General features: G+C 38.1%; 1 protein-coding gene across 2 annotated transcripts in view; it reads right to left on the bottom strand.

The window, feature by feature from the left end:
• Positions 1 to 26,962, bottom strand: part of drosha (drosha ribonuclease III) — a 128,552-nt gene extending 101,590 nt beyond the window's left edge. For both annotated transcript variants that reach the window (XM_023326463.1, XM_023326464.1), the window contains exons 1-15: positions 26,766 to 26,962; positions 24,993 to 25,743; positions 24,510 to 24,578; positions 23,657 to 23,918; positions 21,259 to 21,400; positions 18,787 to 18,947; positions 17,893 to 17,973; positions 16,618 to 16,704; positions 16,449 to 16,535; positions 13,866 to 13,937; positions 13,546 to 13,627; positions 12,013 to 12,087; positions 10,680 to 10,849; positions 8,185 to 8,309; positions 2,789 to 2,888 (exon numbers count right to left, since the gene is read on the bottom strand). In XM_023326463.1, coding sequence (XP_023182231.1) covers positions 2,789 to 2,888; positions 8,185 to 8,309; positions 10,680 to 10,849; positions 12,013 to 12,087; positions 13,546 to 13,627; positions 13,866 to 13,937; positions 16,449 to 16,535; positions 16,618 to 16,704; positions 17,893 to 17,973; positions 18,787 to 18,947; positions 21,259 to 21,400; positions 23,657 to 23,918; positions 24,510 to 24,578; positions 24,993 to 25,741 — 2,262 coding nt within the window. In that variant the 5' untranslated portion in view covers positions 25,742 to 25,743; positions 26,766 to 26,962. The remainder of the gene's footprint in view (positions 1 to 2,788; positions 2,889 to 8,184; positions 8,310 to 10,679; positions 10,850 to 12,012; positions 12,088 to 13,545; positions 13,628 to 13,865; positions 13,938 to 16,448; positions 16,536 to 16,617; positions 16,705 to 17,892; positions 17,974 to 18,786; positions 18,948 to 21,258; positions 21,401 to 23,656; positions 23,919 to 24,509; positions 24,579 to 24,992; positions 25,744 to 26,765) is intronic.

Below are 26,962 nucleotides of genomic sequence, written 5' to 3'. Positions count from 1 at the left end.
CGTCGAGGGTTTTGACTTTTCTGCGTCAAAACGCGGTAGATTAACTGGAAGACTTCATCTACCGCAGAAGTTTTGAGTTAAGACTTTCTCTCTACTGTTCAATGTTTGAAGGAAATGTTTGGTGAATTTCATAATTTGATCTTTTCAGCTCAACATTTCTTGGATGGAAGTGTGCTTTTTTATTTAAAATAACACACTCAGATTTAATTTTGTTTTTCTTTGTAATTACAAACTATTTTATTAATAATGTTGGTATCATTTGGGAGACTCCATCTGAAGTGTAAGTTTCTTAGAAAATGAGGATTGTGTATAGAATAATTTGGATTTTTGTGTGCATTAAACAGTATATAAACTTTCTAGTAATAAATCAACATTTCCGTCAATTAAACTGTCATATTTGGTGTTTTCATGAATTAACTGAAGAAACAAGAACAAGCTTTTCGTGACCTCCTGATGTTAAAACGAGAACATCAACATCCAATTTCAAATGTTTTATTGTATCAAAAATGACAGTAACTGAAATGAATTGATTGTAGAAGTAGCCAAACTTTTCCAGAAAGCTATAAAACTCTTCATCAAAAACACTTCAAGAGACTACAGGGAAAGCCTAGCGAGTTGGAGGAAATGTAAGGAAATAAGGGATAACAATGCAAAAACACAAAATGTTTAAAGTATTCCTGCTCTAGTTTCTGGTGCAAATATCTTGAAATAAGAAAACATTTCAGCAAGAGATGTCAGCTTGTTTTAAGGAAATAAATCCTTAATATTGATTAAAAAAAATTGTTTTAACTGGCAGATTATTTCACTTATTAGATGGAAAAAAAAGTCCTGTAATAAGTGAAATAACCAAACAATTGAATTAGAACTTTTTCATCAATAGTAAGGCATTATTTACCTAAATCAAGCTCCAATATTTTGCTAAAAAGTTACTTGAAAGTTTGTTTTGTCCAATTTCAAGTGTACTGAAATACTTACACTAGAAAATAGACTAAAAATACTTGGTAAATGTTGTGTGTTTGCAGTGTACAGCCGTATTAGAAACCACTTGCTGCATACATTCTTGTTGGTTGTGCAGGAGGCTCCACTTCCGCTTTTCAAAGATGTACAGTTGTACAATTGTGCATCTGTTTGTAGCCATTTTCATGTTGGGTTGCAGCTTATATGGATTTAAAGTGACCAGAAGCCCTAAACCAGCTATAAAATCTCAATATCTAAGGAGGATTTTGTGCAGAAAACGTAACAAACATGTTTCGTATCGCCCATAAACCCACCCTGACCTGCTCAAAGAAGCATAACAGGCCGACTTTATCGAAATGAGAGGATGGTAGTTTGCAGCTTTGGTGTGAGGGCCGGTTCTCGTCACACAGCTGGTGTGAAAACCTCGGACAGGTTGTGTCCTGATGCCCATCAGAGGCTTTAGTCTCGCAGTGCTCCCCGAGGCATTAAATAAGCAGCAAAGCCGCAGCGCCGCTGACACGGCTAATGCTCCTGGTGGAGCCTGACGGACCCGGGGTGTGAGTGTGCATGCGTTTGGCTTCACTAATTGCTCTGCTGCAGGTTGACAGTGGGATTGTCAGGGCCTGTTAGCTGGGAGAGCTTTGCGGCGCTACCTGGGAAACAAACTAATTGAGCTCAGAGTTGCCGCGCGTTATTGGTAGAGAGTGAATCAAACTATCCGGGGGAGGATCCCGGATCTGCAGGAAGGAGCCGGTTCTCGGGGCCACACGCGTAGCGGTGCAGCCGAGGGATTCCCTGCGGCTGCATGGTCATTACTTCACCAAATCCAAACCTTTTCCGCCCGCGCTCCCACGGCGGCGGGCTGACCTTCACACCGGCTCAGGAGGGCAGTTACTGCCGCTTTATTCACAGCTCCAAATTCATCTCAATTATGCAGCAAAAAAAAGGCGCTCCGCATTTTTCATGCCTGACTTAAAACAATGGCCGCACAGACGGAGCCGCACAACTTCTGCAGAACAGGAAGTCGGGTTTTTCCAGGCCTCCAGAACAAAAAGTAAACAGGGAAAGAGTCAGACATTTAGTTACCTAATATTTTAAACTCTCCGAGTGAAAAAAATATAGAAATGTTGGGTAAAAATGTAAAAATCCTGTAAGAAAGTGAAAGCTTGTTTAGTCAATGGTTTTATCTTACCAAGCCTTTTTGTCTAGTTTTTCTACCTCTAGTTGAAATAAGACAAAACTAACTTAAAAAGTAAATTTTTAGCAAGAAATTGAAGCTTGTCTTAAGTCAAAAACTCCTCAATTTTGATGAAAAAGTTTTAGTTCCACTGGCAGATTGATGTATTTATAATATATTTCTCTAAAAGTGAAATAATCCGCCACTGGAACAAGATTTTTTCTTTTATTATGGGTTAAAATGTAACAATTTGCTTCTGTATTTTGCTTTGAACTAAAATATTGTCTAGTTTGTAGTGCAAATATTTTAGTACACTTGAAATAAGACAAAACTAACCTAAAAAGTAACTTTTCTGAAACATAGGAGGTCAACAATTCTTTGATATTGATTTAAAGAAGTACTAGTTCCCCTGGTAAATTAATGCTTTCATCACTTGGTAGCAATATTATCAGTATTATGACTGATCAGTGGAAATGAATGCATTTTGAAACCCATTTAGTATTTAATGACGCAGCTACAAAATGCTTCATAACTCAAAGGACGATGCAGCAGATTTTAAACAAAAGCTGACAAAAAATTTTTTAAATTATTTTCTTTTATCTTAATGAAAACTGTTCTGGGAAGATAAAATTCGTCCGTTTTCTTTCCACCCACCTCTCTCTGCGTCAGCTTCTGCTTTTCGATCTGCTTGACCTTTGGGCTGTTTGCCAGCAGGTGGCGCAGTTTCACATAACTCTTCCACAGCTTCTGGTACCTGCAATCAGAAAACATTTTTTTTTTCATCATCTTTCATGTTTATTTTGCCTTATTTCCAACATAACTGAACGCCGCTACCAGCTGCTGAAGAACTGATGTTGAACTCCGAAGTTCGAGTCGATTGTTTCCGTTTTATCGTTCAAGCGGATAAAAAGAAAGTGTCTCAAACGCTCGTTTCATGCCTCATTTCTCTATAAAATGTCATTGTCTTTGCTGTGATTTGCATGTGAAAGGAGGACGGGCGTTATCGGCAAGGTGACATGAACTCCCCCTTCCCTCCATCCACTCTCTCTTTTCAATCAGAGCCCTGATTGATGCACCGAGGGGCCGACTGCGGCCGTTCTGCTCCCATTCACGAGACTTTCTCCTCGTTTAGCCGGCATTATTCACTTATGATTACTGAGGACAGAGAGCACTGCAAAAACACAGAATCCTACAGAGTAATTTTGCCTAGTTTCTGGTGCAAATATCTTAGTCTGCTTGGAATGTGAAAAAACTAACTTAAAAGTAAGTATTCAGTAAAATATAGGAGCTTGTTTTCAGTCAATTTCTTGACAGAAAACTAGTTTCATTGACATTATTTCACTTTTAACATGATTAAAATATCTAATAAATTAACTTATCTGCCAATGGAACTAGAACTTTTCATCAATATTGAGAAATTATTTACTAAAAACAAGCTGTTATACTTTGCTGACAAGTTACTTTTATCTCATTTCAAATGTACAAGATACTAGACCAAGATTACTTTATAAAATGCTGTGTTTTTGCAGTGCACTGTGAATACTATGTACTTACAAAGCAAAAACACAAAATGTTACCAAGTATTTTTGGTCTACTTTCTAGTGCAAATATATTAGTACACTAATTAGACCAAACTAACTCAAAAGTAACTTTTCAGCAAGAAATAGCAACTTGTTTTAAGTCAACAATATTAGTGACAGAAAACTAGTTTGGCTGGCAGATGATTTCACTTCAAACAAGACGATTTCTCATGTTATAAAATTGCTACCAAGCGTTAAAAACTTTTAACCGAGTTATTTATTTAAAACAAATTCAAAAGTTACTTGTACGTTAGTTTGTCTTATTTCAAATGTAGGATATTTGCACTAAATTAAACCAAAATTACTTGGTAAGATTTTGTGATTTTGCAGTGTAACAAGGCAGTCCAAAGTGCTTTGTATAATAAAAACATAATACAATAACAAATAGTTACATTTTAACTTGACGGAAAAAAAATACTGTTTCAATGGCAGATTTTTTTCTCACTTATCAGGAAATAAATGTCATGTTATAACTGCATCAATCTACCAGAGAAACTCTGTAGCTTAAATCCAGCTCCTACTTCTTGCTGAAAGGTTATTTGTAAGTGGAGATAAGACTTTATAAAGATTTTCAAGTACATTTTTATCAAAGGACACAAAGATATCAAGCATCTGAACACCTGGTGACAAATGTTTACACACGTAAATAAATTATAAAATGACAAAAACTGTGGCAAAGTTTACGACTGTGTACCATGCTCAACTGAAACTAGACAAAATTCTTGGTAAGTTTTTGTGTTTTTTCAGCGTGGAGTGATGAGGAAGGAGAGCAGCGGATGAATTTCAGAGATTTATTAGCGGGGACTTCTTTAGAGGCTGAGGCGAGGGACTGAGGCGGCTTTACCGCCCCGATTATCAGCTCGCCGCCGCCACCGCCGCTCACAACGATGGAGAGAGAAATGAGGGGAAGAGGGAGCCGGTCCAGCCTGGGCGGTCCCCAACCCGCCGCATTGACCTTTCTGCGGATCCGCCGCGGCTCTCTGGGAAGCTTTCATTAGCTTCTCTATCCACCAGTTCTCCAACGCTTCTCAGACACTTTCGTCTGAATCTCCGTCACTGAAAACTTCCACGAAGACACGGCGAGGAACAAACCGCTTCACAGAATCATAGAAACGCCCGTAGATTATTTACACACGGTGAAATAATGGAGTTATTTCTGCTAAGTTTGATGATTATCGCTTGAAGATGATTAAAAAAACTATTTTTAAATATAGAAGTGCAAAAACTAAATCTTAGCAATAACTTTGGTCCAGTTTTAGGTGCAAATATCTTAAACTTCAAATAAAACAAAACAAACTTTCAAGAAACTGTTTCAGCAAGATAAATAAGCTTGTTTTAAGTCGATCAATTAAATGAAAAATGATTTTATTACTACAAGACATTTTCCCCATATTATAAGTGAAATAATCTGTAAATAAACTAATATTTTTCCATCACTATAAGCAATTATTGATTCCTATTTCTATCTGAAAAGTTACTTGTAAATTAGTTTGTCGTATTGCAAGTGAACTAAGATTTAGTGAACTAGAATCTAGACAAAAATACTTGGTAAAATCCTGTTTTTGCAGTGTATGTCCTTCATAATTATAGGAAAGACTGTTAACTTTCAGTATTTTAGTCACCAACACCCTCCATAGCGTTAGCAATAAAAAACATTTCATAAAAGAGCTAGCTGTTCACAGAGTGATGTATGCAAACATTAACAGAAAGTTTAGTGGAAGGAAAAAAATGTGGTAGGGAAATAAAGATAAGCAACAAGGAGGCAATAAAATAACCATAAAACAAACAGAAAATAAGTCTAAAGGAAAATTGATAATTTTACTGAACTCTGATCCAGAACCACAGTGCAATCTGGGAGATGTAGGCTCAGCCCGCTAAGCAAGGTGGGTGACATCAACTAACTCTCTGTCTTTGGTTACCTAACAACAACCTGTGTAACATGCGCAGCAGCCAATATTTCATTAAATTAGAGAAGTAAACAGATTAATGGCACACGGTGAAATAAGTGGTGTAATTTCTGTTAAGTTTGATGATTAAAATTTAAATATAAAAATGTCGTGCTATGACCCATGTAGTCCTAGGGAAGGCTGTTACAGCTGTCCAGCAGACAAGAATATCAATGGAAAGTTTAGTGGACGGAAGAAAAAAGACATGCAATATGGAGGATTAGTAAGCAAAGCCCATTCTATTAACTGTTAGCATAACTACAGTAGTTATTGATGCAAATAGCTGCTAGCTTTAATGGCTGCCAGCTTAAGTAGCTGTTAGCTTGATTAGCATTTAACATGAATAGCTGCTGCTAGCTTCAGTTTATATTAGTGGAATCTATCAAAAACTGGTTTAAGACTGAATTTATTCCACAAATTAAAAAATATAAATGATAAACATTTATTTAAATTTTATTAAAGTAGCTTTTAATGGATGTGAATTGCAGTTTTCTTTACATAATTAGTAAAAATCATCTGAATGTCAGTAAATATCTGTAAATGAACACCTAACCTCAGAATATTAATGTAAAGATGAAACAAGGTAAACAGCTTTTATTTAATAGTCCCAAACGGAGGCCTGGAGACGTCATCAAGACATAAAGCGTCCAATCACAGCGCAGAAATGCTGATTAGTTTCTCTGCTTCAGTTCAGGAAAGACTCAGCTGCTCCTGCAGGCATGAATGTGACAGGAATCACTTTCAGCTCGTGTCAGGTGCTGCTTTTATGAATTTAGAAAAATAAAAAAAATAAAGAAATGGAGGAACGAGTTGAAAACAGACAGCAGGTTGAAGCGAAGCCGCAGATTTCATCTTCTGTTTACCTTTTTCTGTCATTTTTAATTTATTCTCTGCAGTGATTTCACTCCTCTTCCATCATCCTGATTTATTTCTTCTCTGCGTACGTCCCCTGACCTCTGACATTATCATAGCTTCTGTGTCCGTTGGGCGGGGAGCGGAGAAGAAGAAGAAGTGTCAATAAAAGTTGCTGCTGATGTGTCTGCGGCTACGTTTGCCGCCGCCACTGACGCTACGCGCGTCATTAGCTGCAATCAGAAATCCGGCAGGCAGCATCAGGAAAATGGATTTTCAGATTATTATTCTCTTGTTTTTCTCTTTATCCTACAGAGAAAGCAAAGGTTTTCCTTAAAATAACCTTTCCTGCATTTTCTAACTTTACAAACCAACATAATTTAGGGTGTAATTGTGAACTGAAAAAAGAAAAATACACAATTTTCACACTATTTTTTTAACAAACCAACATCTAAAAAGTGCGGTGTGCATTTGTTTCTGGTTTAATGGGCTGTAGATCCAACTTTCTTAGCTTTTTGGGGCATTCTTTTCCCACAAATTCTCAAATGTATTCAAGCATGGGCTTTGACTAGACCATTCCAACACAGTTTGCACATCTGGTTGTATGTTTAAGGTTGATTATCTTCTGCCTCAGCCTCTAGCAGGTTTAATTTTCCAATTATCAACCAGTTTGTATTTTTTATGCTCAAGAGAAGAGAATCCCTACAGCATGATGCAGCCACCACCGTTGTTTGTTAAAGTATAAACAGCCATCAGAACGGCTTAACCACCCAAAACTAGATTAATAGTCCAGACTTTCTGTAAAACGTACATCTATCTGATTTAAATCACAGAGTAGAAATCAAATAAACATCTAGATATTTATATGTATGTGAAAACATAAACATTCAAGTCCTTCATCAGAGCTAGAAGGAGAAGCAAAGGAAAGCAAGAAAGACAAAGAAAAAAAAGAAAGGAAGAAAGAAACAACAAAAAAAGAAAAGACCAGAAAGTAAAAAAGACAGAAAGCACCAAAGTAGAAAGCAAGAGATGAGATGAAGAGATGAGGAAGAACCCAATGTTCGATGTAAGAACATGTAGGAGGACAAAAGATGGATAGAAAAAAAAAGGAGGGAATGAAGCGACAAAGAAGAAAAGGACACAATGAAGACATGAAGGAAACAAAGCAGAAACAGAGGCAGTAAAATAAGGACATGAATGAAGGGAGTAAAAAATGACACAAAGAAGCAAAAAGAAGATAAAGAAACTGAGTTAATAAAGTCTGGAAATATTGATACTCTTCACAATGATCCAGAAAAAACAGTTGAGGTTTGAATTTCTAAGTTGATGAAATGTGGATGAATTTAATGTTTGTGTCTGTTAGCTGTCTAGTTTTAATTAAAGTTTGTAAACAGCAGCTCAGGTTTAAATTTAGCCTCTGTCAACAGGGTGTGTGTTTGTTGTCAGAACGCTCACATCATCTCATCTTCGTCTTCTGTTAATTATGCAGCAACACAGTACAGTTCTGTCGCCCGGAGTCCCCCGGATGTTACATTACTATTCACCAGACGCACGGCGAATCCGCGGCGCCGCCACGGAAACTCGGGACCCGTGACGACGCATGCGAAAACATCGCCGTCCCCGACGCGGGGAGGCAGCGGCCCGCGTTTTGTGTTTTCTGGTGTGATCTTACTGGGGGTCTCCGGCGTAGCTGAGCTGAGCGGGCCGGATGCCGAAGTGAACGATGATGGGGAAGGTGATGACGTCTGGGTTGAACTGCTCCCTGTCCAGCTGGTCGATGCGCACCGAGCTCGGTTTCTGAGAAACAGGGAGGGAAGGACGAGGCATTCGTGTTCCATCAGAAAAATTCAAGAACTTTTTGAGCGTTTTCAAACTTTTCCCGCTTTGGAGATAAAAACAACACAAATTAACTTAAAAATTATACCATTTAGAGCATTAATTAAGCAAAAACTGTACAAACAATATAAACATTTGAATTAATGATAAAAAATCCTCTTCCTATAAATAGGTTTTAGCTAATTTGCTAAAAAGAATGCGGTTTTATTGAATTTTAGGCACCAAAGGGTTTTCTTATTTGTTTATTTGCATCTTTTAATGTATTTTTAATATTGTATATTAAAAAGCTTTAAAGGAAAATCTGTAGAATGGATCACTTTTTATGCGACTAAATCAATTAATCGTTCAAATATTCAACTGAATAATCGATTACTAAAATACTCATTAGTTGTAGCCCCAATATACATAAAGCAAACTTTATTTTTATTAGTTACAGCCATAAAAGGCACTTAGTTGCACCAAGGGCCTTTCAAAGTTACTTACTTCTAACACCTAAGTGGGTAAATGGAAAAAGTGCAATTTTAATATGATTAATCGATTAATCACTCAAATAATTCACCAAATAATCAATTACTAAAATAAAGAGTTGCAGCTATAATTTATATTAACCCCGTTTTAGTTTGATATCCACCAAGTGCCTTTCAAAGTCACCTACTTGTACAACCCAAGTGGGTAAATAGGACAAATGCAATTTTAATATGATTAATCAATTAATTGTCAAAAATATTTGACTTGAATAATCAATTAATAAAATAATAATTAGTTGCAGGTCAAATTTATATTAAGTTAATTTCAGTTTGATATCTATCAAGTCTCTTTCATAGTTACCCACTTCTCCTACTTATGTGGGTAAATGAAGAAATGCCACTTTTTTATATGATTAATTGATTAATCGTCATAAACATTTATTAATTGACAGAATAATCAATATATTAATCAATTATGAAAATAAGTGTTAGTTCTAGCCCTATTTAGATCTGGTTTCAACTTTAAATAACATTTTTCAGATTTAAGCTTTTAATCAGACGTTAGATTGCACTTTATTACAAAACTGAGCAGCTTGAATATCAAACACTGAACTGAATTTCAAGTATTTTCAAGGGTTTTGAGCTCCTGGATGAACCCTGGAGAGACAGAGAGGAGAAAAATCATGTTACAGTATCAACATGTTTAGCCACCAGGCAGCCATCGCTCAATCAGCGGCGAGCCGCAGGATGTGATATAAATAATCTAAACCACGAGGCAATCCGTCACAGAATGATAGAGCGAATGACAGGCAACCCGTCCTGCACTAGAACCCGGATCACAAGCCGCCTGTCGGCCGGTTAGGGGGATCAGAGGGAGCGGATGGCACCGACTCGCCTCTAAACTCCCTCATCATCCAAACGTTTCATCTCAGGGTCAGAGGTCACTGCTGCTGACAGCAGAACCAGAGTTCAGATGATTTGATTAATCTGGAATCAAAGCACCAGACTGGGCTGTAAAAGAACCTGGACCAGACCAGGAAAAGAACCCAGACCGGACTGGGAAAAAGACCCAAACCGGACTGGTAAAAGAATCCAGACCGGATTTGGAAAAAAACCTGGATTGGACTGGAAAAAGAATCTGGATCGGATTTGGAAAAAAACCTGGATTGGACTGGTAAAAGAATCCAGACCGGATTTGGAAAAAAACCTGGATTGGACTGGAAAAAGAATCTGGATCGGATTTGGAAAAGAACCTGGATTGGACTGGGAAAAGAATCTGGACCGGATTTAAAAAACAACCCAGATTGGACTGGGAAAAAAACCTAGACCAGACTGGAAAAGAACCCAGACTGGAGCGGGAAACAAAAGTTTCTGAAGCTAAATCAGATTTATGGATCCACCTACATCCATGATGTTCACAGCTGGCCGTTTAACAAGAAAATGGAGAAAAACTGAAAATGTCCAGATGAGCAGCAATACTGAGACTTGAAAGGTGTGAATATTTACCCAAATAATATCTTTTATGTTTTATACTTTTATTCAACTGCTAATCTGTAAAAATCAGCTTGTTTTGATATTAAAATAGTTTATTTTTTGTCAAAAAGCCAGATTTTGTCACTGAGGATTGATTTACAGCATCAATAAAAGCAATAAAACATCTGAGGGAGTGAAAACTTTCCACATTCTCTGACATCTTCACCCTCACACAGACACAGTTACTGCTTATCCTTTGAAAACAGAGGCTGAGGAAGAATGTTATCCGACTAAAAGCTTTGAGTGTGGAGGAAGACAAGGGAAGTTCTTCATGTCACAACCTGCTTCCTGCAGGGTCAGAGTTCAGGACAGAAGAAGAAGAACTCCTTACCATGCCGGGGTTGGTGACGATCATGCCTTTGCACTCCTCTGCGTATTTCTGCCAGTCCAGCTGCTCCCACTGCAGCATGTCTGCGATCTCCTCCTCTGGAACCAGCGCCTTGCTGCTGCGCAGGAGGTACAGCAGCACCTGGTGCATCGACAGAACCTCCTTCCCGCCGTCTACGATCACCCAGCAACAGAAAACATACGCAGGAATCATATAAATTGTGAATATGTGCTATTTATACCCGAGTGACTTCTTCAAATCTAATGAAATTGGGGCCAAACGTTTCTGCAGCATAAGTTTTCATTTTAAAGATGTTAAATTTGGGTAATGTTGGGAGGGCTGGTTGACCATTTGACCTTTAAACCTTCATTAATATCAATTAGTTTGGTTTAACTAACCAAACCATTGGAAAAAACTGTTCCCCCCCTCACCTGTGGGGACGTTGCACCAAGAACTACTGAAGGAAACAACTTGAAAATCCTCTGAAGAAGACTTGAACGTCACAAAAATGGAGTGGCGTCAGATTTTATTGGTTTATCGAATTTCTCTTTTGACTTTAGCTAAAAACCACAAACCATTTCTCCTTTTAGATCTAGGCTTTTTTTGGTTGCATTTACCCAGAATGCTCCACTTCCTGCTTGTCCTTCACATACGCATTCGAACAGCATCAGAGTTCACTTCAACCAAACAGAGACTGAGGTTTGTAGGCGGATTATCTGAACAGGGTGTTAACTTCATGAGCTGTTACGTTGAAAGGGCTACCATACCAAAATATGATTTAGAAACATTTTAAAAATGTTTAAAAATTATCATTAGGCTTTGCCACCCTGAGATGGACCAAAAAAGTGGTCACGTTTTTGGACCCACAATGGCACAAGAAGAACATGCAAATTAATCCAAGCTGCGATTCAAACCCAGAACTTTATGTCTGCGAGGCAGCAGAGCTATTTGGACTATATGTCATTTTAAAGCCAGACGATGGTTTGTTATTCATGAAACACAACGGAAACGAGAGCGGGTGCATTTCTTTCTACCTGGACTGTATAAAAAAAGGTTCCTCCTCACAGATCCCATCAGAAACATTTGATTAGCCATTGCTGTGCTTTTGTAAAAGAGCAGGATAAGTGTCTGTCTGCTGCTTCTTCAAATTGGGAGAGCTGGGAGAGGAATTGTTTTTTGATGGCATGATGGCAGGAGTCGCTGTGACAAATGTCACTGCAGTAGCAATGCAACAGCATCACCCGGTGGCTGAAAGGAGAACTGCAGCACAAACGGCAGAGAAATCTGAGATGCTGCTTTCGTATTTCAGTCATGTGAAGGTTTTAAAGAGTCCTACCCGGTAAGAATCTGACAAAACGAGGCATGAAATGGAAGCGCTGGCATCCAGAAGACTCTGAGTCGCAGTCAGGACCTGAAAAAGAGAGAAAACAGGCTTCAAAAAGTCCAAATAATCTGAGATTCAATGAATAAAATGAAATGACTAAATCTGAAATGTTTCATGAATCTATGCAGCAAATGGTTTCTTGCTAACATTTCAACTTTAAAGCCAAGGGATGAATATTATCTTTGTTTTTCTTGTAACAAAAACAACTTAATTACGTTTTTCATTAATGCAATAGGTTCATTTTCTCTGCTTTACTTCACTTTAATGAATACATTTTTAAAGTTATGCTTTTTAAACTAACACACTCAGGTTTGTTTTTACATCAATAGTCAAAATATTGAGTTTGTTGAGGGTACAGTACTGAAAAAAGTACTGAAAAAAAATCTACAAATTTAAAAACCATAACAGATAAGATGAGTTTCATTCAGGGGTGAATTTTGGAAATCAAACTGGTACCTCACAAAAACACAAATTAACTGGGATAAATACATGTTTGGGTTATATTTCACAAGCTGGTAAAATCAAGGGGAATGAATATAAATGTCACAATAAAGGTATTTATCTGACTTTGAACACACCATGTCTATTGTTAAACATACACTGCAAAAATACAATTTTATCAAGTATTTTTGGACTAGTTTCTAGTGAAAATACTTGAAATAAGATAAACTAACTTACAAGTAACTTTTCAACAACAAACAGGAGCTAGTTCAACTAGCAGATTACTTATTACTAGACATTTTGCCATGTTATAAGTGAAATAATCTGCAGATAAAACTAGTGTTTTTCATCCATATTAAGAAATTATTGACATAAACCAAGTACCTTTCTGAAACTAGTTTAATCCAATTAATCATTTCAACTCCAGTACTTTTTCATCAATACTGGCTGAAAACAAACTACTATACCTTGATGAAAAGTTACTTCTAAGTTTGAAGTGTATTAAGATATTTTCACTAGAAACTAGTCCAAAAATACTTGGTAAAATTTTGGGTTTTTGCGGTAAAGTACTATATCTTAGGGAAAGTTTGTGTTTTTTAGTTTATTTTAACTGAACACTGCAAAAACAAAATATCACCAAGTATTTTTGGTCCAGTTTCTAGTTCAAATATCCTAGTACACTTGAAACAAGAAAAAAAAAGCATTTAAATAACTTTTCAGCAAGATAATAGGATAATTGTTTTAAGGTAGTAATTCCTTAATATTTGTAATAACATGGGAAAATTTTCATGTTATAAGTGAAATAATCTGTCAGTGGAACTAATAGTTTTTTTTAAACAATATTAAAGAATTATTTATCTTAAAGAGACTCCTATACCTTGCTGAAAAGTTTTGTTCTAATTCAAATGTACTAAGATATTTGCACTAGAAACTAGACTTTGTGTTTTTGCAGTGTAGTAGCGGTAGTATCATACTGTGGGAATGTTTTCCTTTCAATATGGTTTCTTGTGACGATGTTAAAGCCAGTCGTTTCTTGTTTCGTACCCGTCAGGTTCCAGTCGTAAAGCTCCAGAATGTCCCGGAACAAGTAGGAGGCGAACAGCTCCAAACCTCGGACGCAGTAGTTCTGGAAACAAGCAGGAAAACCCAGAGAAATGTCATCAAACATTCCCTCTCACAGAACACCTGAAAGCTCATCTGACTGATCGATCCGATCAACTTTTGTAGGTCAAACCCAGAGGTTTCTCCTCCTCCTCCTGGAACGGATTAGCCGCTGGACTCCGCCGTTTGAGATAAAAACAAAAAGAAGAAGGAGAAGAAAAAGGGGAAAGAGGAGCTGCGAGATAAAGTGGTGTCTTACTGACCTCCGGTGTCATCTCCTCTATGAAGTGAATGGTGTAATCTATGTTGAAGCGGATCACTCGGCACAATGGAATCTGTGATGATGAAAGGAGCAGAGGACAAGGAGAAGAAAAGGACACGGTGTCTCATTACCACGGCGATAGGCAGAGGTTACAGCTTTTCAAGGAAAACTCATTAAAAGCTCCTTTTTTAAAAGAACTGGAAGCATGTATGGAAAACGGAAACGCAGGCAGATGCATTAAAAAGGCCCGACTCGTGGAAATTAAGCAACTGAAATCTGGCTAAAAGGATAAGCCAGCTCTTCTGTGTTTAATCTCCCCAGTTACACGGTCTTTGTTGTCGGAGCGCAGGGGTTCGTTTTAAGAGATTAACCTGGGAGCAGCGCTCAGTCCTGCCCGTCCCAGCGGCTAACTAGCAGCGAGCTAATATCGCTGCGCTTTTAGGTTTCCTAATCCGCCTCGCTCCGGCTTTTAACGAGGCCCGCTTAAATTATCCGCCTCAGATCGGGCCGCGTCCTCCAGGGTCTTTCATGCTATTGATCACATTAGCCAAACATGTGGGATACACTGCAAAAACACAAGATATGGCAGCATTTTGGTCTAAATTTCTAGTGCAAATGTCTTACTACACTTGAAATAGGACAAAACCAGCTTGCAAGTAACTTTCCAGGAAATTATAGGAGCTTGTTTTAATTCACAAATTTCTTAAAATTTATGAAAAAGTACTAGAGTTAAAATGTTTAATCAGATTAATTGTAATTAATCAAGTACTGAAATAATGAGTTAGCTTAGTAATCGATTAATCGTTAACTGGAGAAAACAGATTCTGAAAAAGGTAATTTCCTGAAAGAACAACACACTCAGTGCAGTGATTAGGACAAAACTGTGCAAAATAAATGTGGATTTTGAGTTTTAGACAATGTAAATATGTTTTAGCCTAAACTAAAACAAAAAAGCTTTTTTTTTTTTTTTAAAAAAAGGAACTGAATCATTTGCATCTTTTAATGTATTTTTAATATTGTATAAAAAAGGCTCAAGTCGGCAAATGAAAAATTTGCCAAATTTGCCTTAATCATTTTAATGGGTTTAACCAATTAATCAATTATTGAAATAGTTAGTTAATTAATAATTAGTTGCATCCCTGAAAAGTAATAGTTCCACTGACTATTATCCACTTAAAACAGGGGAAAGATATTTTATAATAAGTGAAATAATCCACCTGTGGAACTGGAACTTTTTCATCAATATTAAGGAATTATCTACTTAAAACAAATTCCTAGATCTTGGTGAAAAGTTACTTTTATCTGGTTTTAGGTACTACAATATTTGCACTAGAAACCAGACAAAAATACTTGCAGTGTAAAAAAATAAAACACTTTGTAGATCTGTGGCCATGAATCAGAGTTAAAGTTTTCTAAAGAGAGACAGAAACCAGGCTGAGCTCAAACGGCTCCGGATCGAGTGGTTCCTCTTTAATGGCCGACAGCCAATGATGGGCCTTCAAACGGCGCGGCGGCGACTCGGTGACAAGGTCAGCCCGGCTACAAAGGAGCCGACCCGCAGCCAGAAGCTGATTTTTGAAGTTATGTTTGAGGAAACTGGATCTGAAAGCTGAGGAAGGCTTCGCTCAGCACGTTAACTGAAGGAGGGTCAAAGGAGCGCTGACGGCGGGAGAGGGAATAGTAAAAATCAGGTGTATTCCTCATGATTAAAATGGTTGTTTGAGCTAAAAGCAAATATCTATTATGTTTGACATATCTGGAGAAACAGATACACCTCTTGGCCTTTCATCCACACAAATGTTTCCTGCCATTAAAAATTATTATTTGTTTTACAAAAACTCAAAGTGGAAATTTAAGAAAACTGTTTACTTGTGTTTGCATGAGGTCATAGGTAAACATTTGGAGTAAACGTCGGAAATATGAAATTAAAATTTCATCGCAATATTTCTTGGTATTATTGTGATAATAAAAAATATGATAAATTAGTTAGAACTTATTTTTTGTTTTAGGCAAATGTATGGCTGTGACTGCATGTCACTGCACTCACAACGCTACAAACAAATACTGTTCTTGAGAAAGATTCCCATTTAAAATAAGCTTTTTAAGGATGCCACACATTAAAAAAAGAATGACATATGTGGAACAAAACATTTCCAATAATACTGTCAGTTTTATTTTACACCAATACTTGAATGATAATAAATTAATCACTTATAAAGTGGGAAAAATGTCTTGTTATAAGTTAAATAATCTGCTAGGAATTCAAACAAGCTCCTATCTAATTCTGAAAAGTTAGTTTTTTCTTATTTTAGTTGAACTAAGATATTTTCACTAGAAACTAGAAAAAATACTTGGTATGATTTTGTATTTTTGCAGTGCTGAAATGCTGCAAACCCACAAACTTACAATTCATAATTAAATTAATTCATAAAAGCTGGAGGAATTAGAAATTATAGCTTTAAACTATCAACTCCTCCTGGTTAAAACCAGAAAACAAATGCAAAAACAAAAACAAAACATAAAATCTGGTCAGTAAACATGTCTGACCGGCTTGTTAATCGATTAATCGTTTCCTCAGACTTACGTTGGTGAGAGGAGTGTGGGAGAACAGAGAGAATCCTTCGAACAGATACTCGTGGTCATCGTACTCTATCACTGTCGGCCGGTCGGTCTGGAAAAGAAGGGAATCAAAACGGTGGAGTGAGACATCCGAGTTGCTGTCATGGAGGAATGAGACGCTGATGACATCATACCAGGAAGTTGGTGGGGGGAGACACGGTGATCCTGTAGTGAAACAGTTTCCCGGCGTTGTTGTTCATGGGACGGCACTGCTTCACAGGCTGGCAGCAAAACAAGAATTACAATCAGAAAATAAATACATTTCAGATAAAACTGCTATTTCAGTAAACAATTCATTGATGACTAAGCTAGCTGGTGATTATTTCAATAATCAATTAATCGGTAAAGACGTATATTTACAGACAGTTTTTATTTGATCTTAAATGTAAAATATATATTTATTTTGTACAGTTTTGCCTGAATTACTCCTCTGGATATGTTTTTTGTTTTCTTTTAGCAAATGTATTTTTTTGCGTCTTTATATTCCAGTTACTATATAAGTTTATAATTATTTGAAGAATCGATTAATCGTTTCACCCATACAGGATTTTTATCTCAATGATGTTTGTTTCTCAGTTGAATTATACAGGATGTGTCTCAATGAAAGTGAATTAAGTTCCTAAATGATTGATGATTTCGCTGCATTAGGAAAACTTGGTAAAGAACTGAATTGAAAATCTCATGTCAGGCAGCAAATCTTAGTTTCAGCTAAAACATTTACAGAGTGAAGGTCTGTTTTTAATGCAAAATGAATATTTCGTACAGTTTTGGTCTAATGTCTGATCTGAATCTGTTGTTTTTCAGCAAACTTAATTTTTTGAGTTTCTTTACTCCAGTCAACGACTAATTGATAGATAGTTGACAATTATTTGAATAATTGATTAATCATTTCAGTCTGTCAAAAGGTTTACTTGTGTAAAAATCTAACTGGAATACATTTAAAAACTATTGATAACAAAAACTTTGCATTTTCACTGCAGAGAATCAACGTTTTATATCCGTGTGGATTGAAAATCTCATGTCAAGTAGCAAATATGCAACAAATCTTGTCAAGACTGATGTGCAAATTGAGCAAACTCCAAAATACCTCCTGTAGGTTTGAGGTTTATTAATCAATGCATGATTTTTATCAATTAGTGCTGCAAGAAGGTCTGATATCAAGGCTAAAATGTGTTTAATTCTTCCACTAAAGGGGCTAACAGAAGCTAAAGCTTCTCATGAAAACATAATCAGTGAGTCACAAGGACCCGAGTCTATTTTTTAATCTTCTTATCCAGGCGATGGAGTCACATTTATTGTAGTCCGTGAGAGAATGGCCTTTGTGTGGGAATGAGTGAGATGCTGCCCTTGGCCGTGCTGTGGCGCAGCGTCAAGGTCACGATGGGTGATTTATTCACAGCGCGCCCCACCTCCTCTCCGGGGTAGATGCTGTGGCGGATCCCCGTTCGTCTGGCCTTGGCGCTGCACTTGCACAGGGGGCCATCATTCATCTGGACAGAGAGAGAAAAGAAGAGAGTGATCCATGATGGCGCCAGGTAGAACCGGAGGAAATGCTGCAGGCTGCCGACCTTTAGCTCCGAGGTTTTCATAGGATCAGGAAGAAATCAAGATGGCGTCACAGAAACAAGGCAGGATCGGAGAGTTAAATCTGCTGGGATTTACTCCCACTGGAAGAATACGGTCCCGACCGAGGGAGGAGCGGAAAAGATCCGGAAGGAATCTGGATCTTTACATCTATACATTTACATATTCTAGATGTAAATTTATAGATTTGTAGACCAATGGCAAATATTTCTGAAGTGGTGAAACTTTGAATATGGAGAATTAGTAATAAAAGAGAGGTTAAAGAACAAAGGAAGGAAAAAGGAGAGAAAGGAAAAAGGGAACAGAAGAAGAAGGAGAATTGGAAGAAAGGAAGGGAGAGAAAGAAAAAAACATAGAAAGAAGGATAAAAGGAAAAAGGAGAAACAGAAAGCAAGGAAAGGGAAAACAAAGGAAGGAAGGAGAGAAAAAAGGAAAGGAAAAGAGTAAGAGAAAGAAAAGAAGGAAAAAATAAAGACAGAATTATGGAAGTAAGAATGGAAGGAGGAAAGAAATGAGGGAGAAAGAAGAAAGAAAAAAGAGAAAGAAATATAAAGGTAAGAGATAGAAAGAAAATGAAAACATGGAAGAAGAAAGAATAGAAATGAAGAAAGGAACTTCCTCGGTTGTTTTTCCTGCCGGCCCCCTGACCAGCTGCTCCTCCACCAGTACCCTCCCCAGTCTCACTGGTCTGAACTGGGCGCTAACTGGTTTCGTCTCACCTGCCCCGGGTCGTTGTACCACAGCTCCTCATGCAGACGGTCCGGATGCGCCTTCTTCCGCTTGATCTCAGCGATGACGTCGAAAACCTCGGAGTCGGAGCTGCTGGAGCAGCTGCTGCCGTCGCCGTCCGACTCGCAGTCCGACTCGCTGCTGCTGTCGTCTGCAACGAAAAGGTAAAGGTAGAGGCTGCTCTTAAAGGTCACTGAAAGGTCACCGACATCAGAGGCATCACCATGTAAATACTCCTCTGTAAAGGAACCAGAAGCTTTAGCTTCCACTGTGAGGCCGGCCCTCATTTCCACCTGACTCTTCATTAACAGGAAGAAACTGGCATCAAATAAATGATTGTAGAGAGAGTTCAAGGAAGGAAGGAAAAAAGAAAGGAAGTAAGGAGGGAAGGAAGAAATGAATAGCAGAAGAATTATAAAATTCAGGAAATAAGGAACAGAGGAAAGAAAGAAGGATGTATGAATTGATAAAGTAATGAAGGAAGGATGAATGGATAAAGAAGAGAGAAGGGAAGACAGACTCATTAATGCATGAAGGAAAGAAAGAAGAAAGGAGGGGAGGAAGCAATATAAGAAAGGAAGAAAGTAGGGAAAGAAGAGAGGAAGGAAAGAAAACTGAAGGTCAAAAGGAAGCAAAGAAATGAAAGAAGGATAGAAGAAAGGAAGGAATGAAGAAAAAAGGAAGGAAGGAAGGAAGGAAAAAAGGAGGAAGGAAAGAGATAGAGGAAGGAAGCAAAGGAAGGAAGAAAACAGGAAAGAAGGAGACAAAGAAGGGAAAGAGTGAATGAATGAGTGAATGAATGAATGAATGAATGAATGAATGAATGAATGAATGAAGAAAAAGGAAGGAGGGAAGACTAAAGGAAGGAAGGAAGCAAAGAAAAGACAGAAGGATAGAAGGAAGGAATGAAGAAACTTAAGAAGTGGTTAATGGAACCAGCAGGTCCAGTTTCCTCTCTGAGCCCGGAGGCTGGTCCTCACGTCCTTCATCGCCTCTTCAATAACAGAAAACAAACTGCAGGATTACAACGACTGTTCAGACGTTTCGTAGCTAAACTGCTTCTTCAATTCTTATCAGCTTTTTAACGCCAGTTCTTTATTATGTGACCAGAGCCCAGACCCACTTATTCACAAAATGAAATTGAGCAGGAGGGATTCATACGAGCTGAAACAGACGGAGTGATGCAGATAGCATCGTAAACAAATTGGTTTCTGGTAGCAAAACGTTACACAGACAGACAGACGAAGAAGAAGAAGAAGAAGATGGACGCCCCCATTAAAGCCTTAAAGACCCAACGCTGGGAGCTGCAGCAAAATACCTGAGCAAACGTCTTAAACTGATCCGAACTAAACCTCCTGGTTCTTCTGAAAAGGTTTTTGGTGGATATTTTTTAAAAGCATCCTTCCATGAAACTTCAGTTGTGTTTTTGCCCTTGCAGGAAATTTGGCCAGATTATGCTTTTTAGGATACATTTAGGATAAAATTTATTTGAGAGATATTGAAAATATTTTAACATAAATAAATAGATATTTAATTCATTGTCTTCAAATCACTGCAGAAGAAGTAGAAAAGTAAAAGCAGAAGAAGTACAAGTAGCCAAAGAAGTGAGAGAAAAAGTAGCAGTAGAGGAAGACGTAGATAAAGTAGAGAATGTATAAGCAGAAGAAGCAGCAGAATAAAAAGTAAAAGAAAAAATACAAGTAGAAGATGACATAAAATTAGAATAAGATGTGGAAGTAACAAAAATAGAAGTAGAAGTAAGAGAAAAAATAGAAGTGGCAGAAGAAGAAGTGGAAGTAACATAAGTTAAAGAATGTGCAACAGTAATGGACATATATTCATTAATCTTGTCCAATGTCTGGAGTCTCATGTATTTATGCCAACATCAACCTAATGAGGGACAAGCAGACAGAAACTAGCCTGGGGCTACAATCTGGCATATTTATGATTAATATGCATTATCAATGTTTTAAATGAATAAACCTGAATCAGAATATCTCTACGGTGATTTTTTTAAATGATTTATTTCAGTTTCCAAACAGATAATTAACTGGCATTTTCATCACTTTTAAAGTTTCACACAATAGCAGTTTTTTTTTTAAATGTTATTTAACAGAAGCATGTTGACCTCATGCTCTGATGAAGCCCACCTATTAAAAAACCTTTTCATTTAATTCACTCTAAGGCTCACTTTTTTCTCCACATAAACAGTTAACATGTCTAAACCCAGGATTAAATCTTCATACAAAATAAAAAATATAAAAGTTACAAATAAACACACCTAATCTGTCATTTTAGTATATTTTATTTCACATTCTTCCCTTTATAACTGGGATTAAAGGGTCTAACTCAAATAAAGTTACATTGATTTAATGTTTTCTGCGTCAGGATAAAAAACTAAATCCAAATAAAATTTATAATGGAAAACTGCAGCAGAACCAGTAAAGCGTTGGGCTACACACCTGGATCCTCGTCCAGTTTGGTTTTAGGCGGCTCCCATCTGGGTCGAGCGGCTTTGGCTCGTTCCTGCCTCTTTACGAGTTCGTCCTCGAAGCGTTCGTAAAGGTCGCGCAGTTTGCTGGTTCCCACAACCGTGGAGTCGCCCTGAAACAGAGAAAGGAAATGGATCTCCGTGTGCCAAGTAGCAGATCACAAGCTTTAAAACATGATGTGTAAATTCTTGGTAAAAATTTAAAAAAGCAAATTGACAAACATGCCATAATACAGCTGAAATGCCGCTCACTAAGGAAGAAGCCATTACTCTTCTGTCAAAGGTTTTGGCTCAAGTTTCTCTTTACTGAGTTTCGGCGCTATAACTTTTTGGGACACTTGGAAAAGGTTTCTCCGACAGTTGCTTTTTTTCTTAAGCATAAAAACACATTACAACTTGCAAATTTATTCAGGCATAAGGATTTTTTTCCCCTGTGGTGTCTGATGGTAATGATCATTGTTGGATTTGGAAGGAAAGGGCAAACGTTTGCAGGCACCATCCGTTGATGGAAACATGCTAAAGGTTTCTAACGTCCAAGCAACGGTTAAAGAGGACTGAAGTGAATTTAATGCAATTTTTGCCTCCAACGCCTGCAGAGAAATTATTATTACACACGAAGAACACTTTAATGTAACTTTCTGTGACATTTACAGGAATGTCAGAGTATGAAGTGACAAGGTGGGCTGTCTGAGTGGCTTAATGTGATCACTTCATTACATATTAGGTTTCTAGAGACTGAAATTCGCTCTGTGGGCCGATCAAGTAACAAAGATCATCAAGACAAACTGAGTGCTTTAAGAATGCAACAAATACTCTCCTGAAAGCTCATTTTGAAAACTGTGAAAACGTAATTTTGTCCCGGAACGAGAAGCACATTAAATTATCAAGCTTTCATTCCCATAAAGCGGTTCCATTTAACCTTCGATCTGAGCGCCAAAGTCACTCTACGTCCTCTGTTTTTTCACTCGGTGATAACATCCTCACTGTCCCGGCAGAAAAAGCACAGACAGTCGTGATAAATCAGTTTACTCCGACATTTACAGTCACTCTGGCGTTCCTGGAAGAGCAGCCAGCGTTCCTGCTGCAGCTTTCACCGACTCCTGGTAAAGGTCAGTGTTGGAGAAAAACACAGAGCTGGGATGAGGAAGGCTTTTATCGTGCAGGAAGTGATCTGAGGCGTCGCCTGACGATCTACAGCATGGAGTCAAAATTTTTTTCACTTTCAGCCACATCAAGACCGTGAATGCTCCAAAATGCATGAACAGAATCCATTAAAAAACAGTTAAAATATGAATAAATAGCTGTGTCTGTATTCAATAAGTTCTTAAAATTAAATAATATCGAACATCTTCTCACACTGATTGTTTTGGTGATTTTTTTTCAAACTAAATTACAAATTTAGAAATATTTGCAAGACATTTTTGCAATATTTTTGCTTATATATGGCAAAAATACGGCTTTTGTCACTTAATGGCAATAACTTGGCAGCTACTGAAGCAGCAAATAAAATACTGCCACCTACAGGTGGGAGTTAGCATCACTTAAACCCAAAGTTTTTGACCATTTTTGCATGAAATTTGCAATAAACTCGCAATTATGCTTTCACGTTTTTCCACTCTGATGCATAATTCTGAGTTTGTTGCACATTTTTGTAAAAATGGTGAAAATGTTTGGGTTTAAGTGATGCTAACTCCCACCTGTAGGTGGCAGTATTTCTTAATTCTACTAAACTGCTGCTTGAGCTTTAGTTGATGTCAAGTTATCCTTTATTGAGGTGGAGAATAACAGAAAGTCTCATTTGACATCATACATAAGTGCAAATATTCCTAAATTTCTTGTAGATATATCTAAGTGTGATCTTAATTGCAAAAAATATAAAAAATAAATCAAAAACAATCATGAAATCCGAGAGGAATTAATCAGGGTGACAAGGTTTTGGATTCCCTGGCAGATTGAGAAAGAGAAAAGAGAAAAATGTCTTATTGTAAGAGAAATAATCTGCTAATGGAACTAGAGTTTTTTTAAATCAATATTAAGGAATTATTTACATAAAACAAGCTCATATATCTTCCTGAAAAGTTACTTGTAAATTAGTTTTGTCTTATTTCAAGTGTAATAAGATATTTAAACCAGAAACTAGACAGAACAATTGTGTAAGACTTTGTGTTTTTGCAGTGTGAAAATTTTAATTTACTGTGCAAAATCGCCAAAAAACTGGAGGGACTGATTGATGTAACTTGGCAGTGAACAGATAAATGTCCCTTTGATTTGACTGATAAAATAATATTTAAGCACACAACTGTTCTGAGTTCATCTGGAAGGCGGGCCGGGTTTGGCCCATGAACCAGAGTGTGCTGAGCAGAACGTACCACTTGGTCCATGGGGTCGTTGGAGTAGTAGCTCTCGGCGTGAGTGCAGCGGATCCAGGCGGGTTTCAGCTGCTCTTCCTCCTCGTCGTACTTCTCCTTCTCTCTGTCCCGCTGCCGATCGCGCTCCCCGAACGCCTCGTCGTTGTCCCGGCTCCGGAGGGACGAGTAGCTCCGCTCCCGGCTCGGCCCCGAGGAGCTGTCTGACCTCCGCTCCTTCTCCTCCTCCCAGCGCCCTCGCTTCCTTTCTCGGCTCGTTGAGCGGCTACACAAAACAAATATAAAAACACACTTTCAGATTTCTATCTTCTAAAAATGGCTCACATCTTTTTGAACTCTGGTTGCTTTTCCCCCCACTCATTTCAAGTTGAGTCTTTTGACCTAAATCTAAAAAACGCTGAAAAAGATCACTTTATTGGTCATAATTTGTCATGAAAAATATATTTTCACGATAACATTTTGATTGATTCATTGATCATAATGAATTCCAATGAATTCACTGCAAAAACACAAAATCGTACCAAGTTATAAAATGGGACAAATGTAAGAACTAAGTAGAACTTTTTCATTAATATTAAGGAATTATTGACTTAAACAAGCACCTAATTCTTGCTGAAAAGTTACTAGTAAGTTTCAAGTGAACTAAGATTTTTGCACTAGAAATTAGACAAAAATACTTGGTACTTTGTGTTTTTTTCCAAGTGGAAATTAAAGTTTGATCTTTGAGAGGCTGTACTTTTATCATAACCTTATTGTTTTATTAGTTGAAAATTGTCTCAAAATGACAATGTGATCATTTATCATGAGTTTTAAGGTGACATTCTGCTGCCTCCCTGTGTGAACCTGAAAGTCGTACCTCCGAGGTCTCTTCCTGTACCGATCAGGTGACTGGGATCGACGAACATCTCGGTGGCGGTACCGCTCCCTGTGATGAAGCAGACAGGAGAGAGATCCTTATTACTGAATAGTTTTTTATTGATTAAGAAATATGAATGTTTTATGTTTTTTTTACACTGAATTTGAACCAGGTGATGCTGAGGAGTCCTGGGTAAAATACTGTATATGTACTGAAATTTTTAAAAAAACCTTTAATACAAAATATTTATTGGCTTTATACAGTTTTGCTTAAAGATTTCTCCAATTGTGTTGTTATTTCAGCAAATGTCCTTTTATAGAGTCTGTATAGTGATTAATTGATTCAATTTATTTATTTTATGTAAAGCACTTGAACTGCCTTGTTGTTAAAATATGTCACACAAATAAAATTGATTGATAGAGGGCCACATAAAAAGCAGAGGCGTGCTGGTTTTGGCCCCCGGGCCATCAGTTTGACCCCTACCTGCTCCTCTCCCGGCTCCGGTGTCGCGGCGGACTCCTCCCTCTGTCGTAGTCAGCTTTGTAGCGCCCTCCCTCCGGCCTCCCGCGCCGGTCGGGACTCCTCCCGCGCTCCTTCCTCTCTCCGCTGAACTCCATTCTGTGTCGCTCGCCGTAGCTCTTCTGCCTGTGGTCGTCATAGCGATACCCTCTTTCCGGTGACCTCCGGCTGTCGGCGGACTTCTCGTACGGGTACGGCCCCCCGTGTCGCAGGCCGTGGTCCGGCTGGAAGGGGCCAGCGGTCTGGGTGTAGCCAGGGTTGAAGGGCGGAGGAGGGAAAGGAGGGTAGTTCATGGGGTACGGGGGGTGGTAGCTCATGGGCGGAGGCATGGTTGGGTGAGGCAGTGGGGGCGGAGGCATCATGTAGGGGGGGTAGGAGGTCTGAACAGACACCTGGGAGCCGGGAGTAGGACCCCCTGCTGAGCTGGGCAAAGGGGGAGGCGGGAAATTGGGAGGTGGTTTGGGGAAAGGCGGGCGCAGCGGGCACTGCCTCAGAGCGCCGGGGGTCTGCTGCGACGGAGCCGGGGGAGGGTACTGCATGAAGTCAGGGTGGTGGGGCATGCAGCCGGCGCTGCCATGGTAACCCGAACCCGGCGGAGTCTGTGGGTCGTAACGGTACGGTGGAGCAGGAGGCTGGGGAGCGGGAGGGCTCAGGTAGTTCTGGCCGGGGGGCATCTGTCCCCTCAGACCCCCACGGTCCGGCTGGAAGGACATGACTGGGGACAAACACTAAATTGACCAAATATTCTCAAAATGTTTTTATCAGCAGCTTTAGTCACTTATTACTGTATTTACAAAACTACATCTATTATATTAAGAATCGATTAATCAGATAAAAATATTTGACACATTCTATGGATTTTTCAATTAACTACTTAAGCCATTTTTATGCAATATAAAAAATACCTTAAAAGACGCAAAACGAATAATTACATTTTCTTTTCTTAAATAAGAAAATAAATATTTTCTTGCCTAAAATTCAATAACATGGCCTTCCTTTTTGTGAAATTGAATCGTCACTTAAGAGAGTTTTGGCTAAAGCATAAATGTGTTTTCCTCTTAAATTCAAAATGTATGTATATTATATGCACTTTTGGCTTAGCAAGTTGCCTTTTTTATGTCTTATACTCCAGTTAATGATAAATCAATCATTTTAATAGGAAACATGGAGACTTTTTAATGAGGTAACATGTGGTTACAGCAGTAGCCTTAACTAGAAGGGGGAGCTACTCCCATTTCTGCTCAGGGACTTAATAAATCTTGGACCGGCCCTGCTCTCTGTCCAGTTTTAGATTAATATGGAAATCTTCTCCAGAAAAACATACATAGTTTATTTTATTTAGTCTTCTACACAACTGGCATTTGAAATTTGTTGAGATATCAGTTTAGGTGGAGACTGATTTTTATACATTTGTGTGAATTAAATGATATTTTAAATATTTTCACTCAAACTGAGACCAGATTTAACCTGAACAGGAATTAAAACAATAATAAATAACACATACTATTCAATTTAACTGTAGGATGAATTAAAGCATTTCATACGATGTTTAAATCTGACCAATAAGAGAGAATAGTCGGTATTTGCTTAAAAATGTCAAAGAAAAGCCACATACTGTATTTAAATAACAAAAAAGTAGTAAATTACGGAGTTTTAGCGCTAAAGCATTAGCTAATGTAAACTCATGTTAGCCAGCTAGCTAGCATGTCATTTCAGGATAAAAGCCGTAGAAATTACCTGAAACAGACGGAATTTATGTCGCTTCGAGCGTTTACGATTACAACGACGTCAGCTGCATCAAATTAGTGAATTAAAAACCTGCTGTAACAACGACAGGATGCGATGTTCGACGGATAACGGATGGAAAACAGCGAGTCCGTGTTTCTACTCGGAATCTGTAACGCTGGAACACAAACGGACCAATCAGATTCAAC

This window comes from Xiphophorus maculatus, chromosome 21, assembly GCF_002775205.1.
Source record: "Xiphophorus maculatus strain JP 163 A chromosome 21, X_maculatus-5.0-male, whole genome shotgun sequence".
Taxonomy (NCBI): domain Eukaryota; kingdom Metazoa; phylum Chordata; class Actinopteri; order Cyprinodontiformes; family Poeciliidae; genus Xiphophorus; species Xiphophorus maculatus.
Note: the sequence above shows the minus strand (reverse complement) of the source record. Positions and strands in the feature narration are given on the sequence as shown.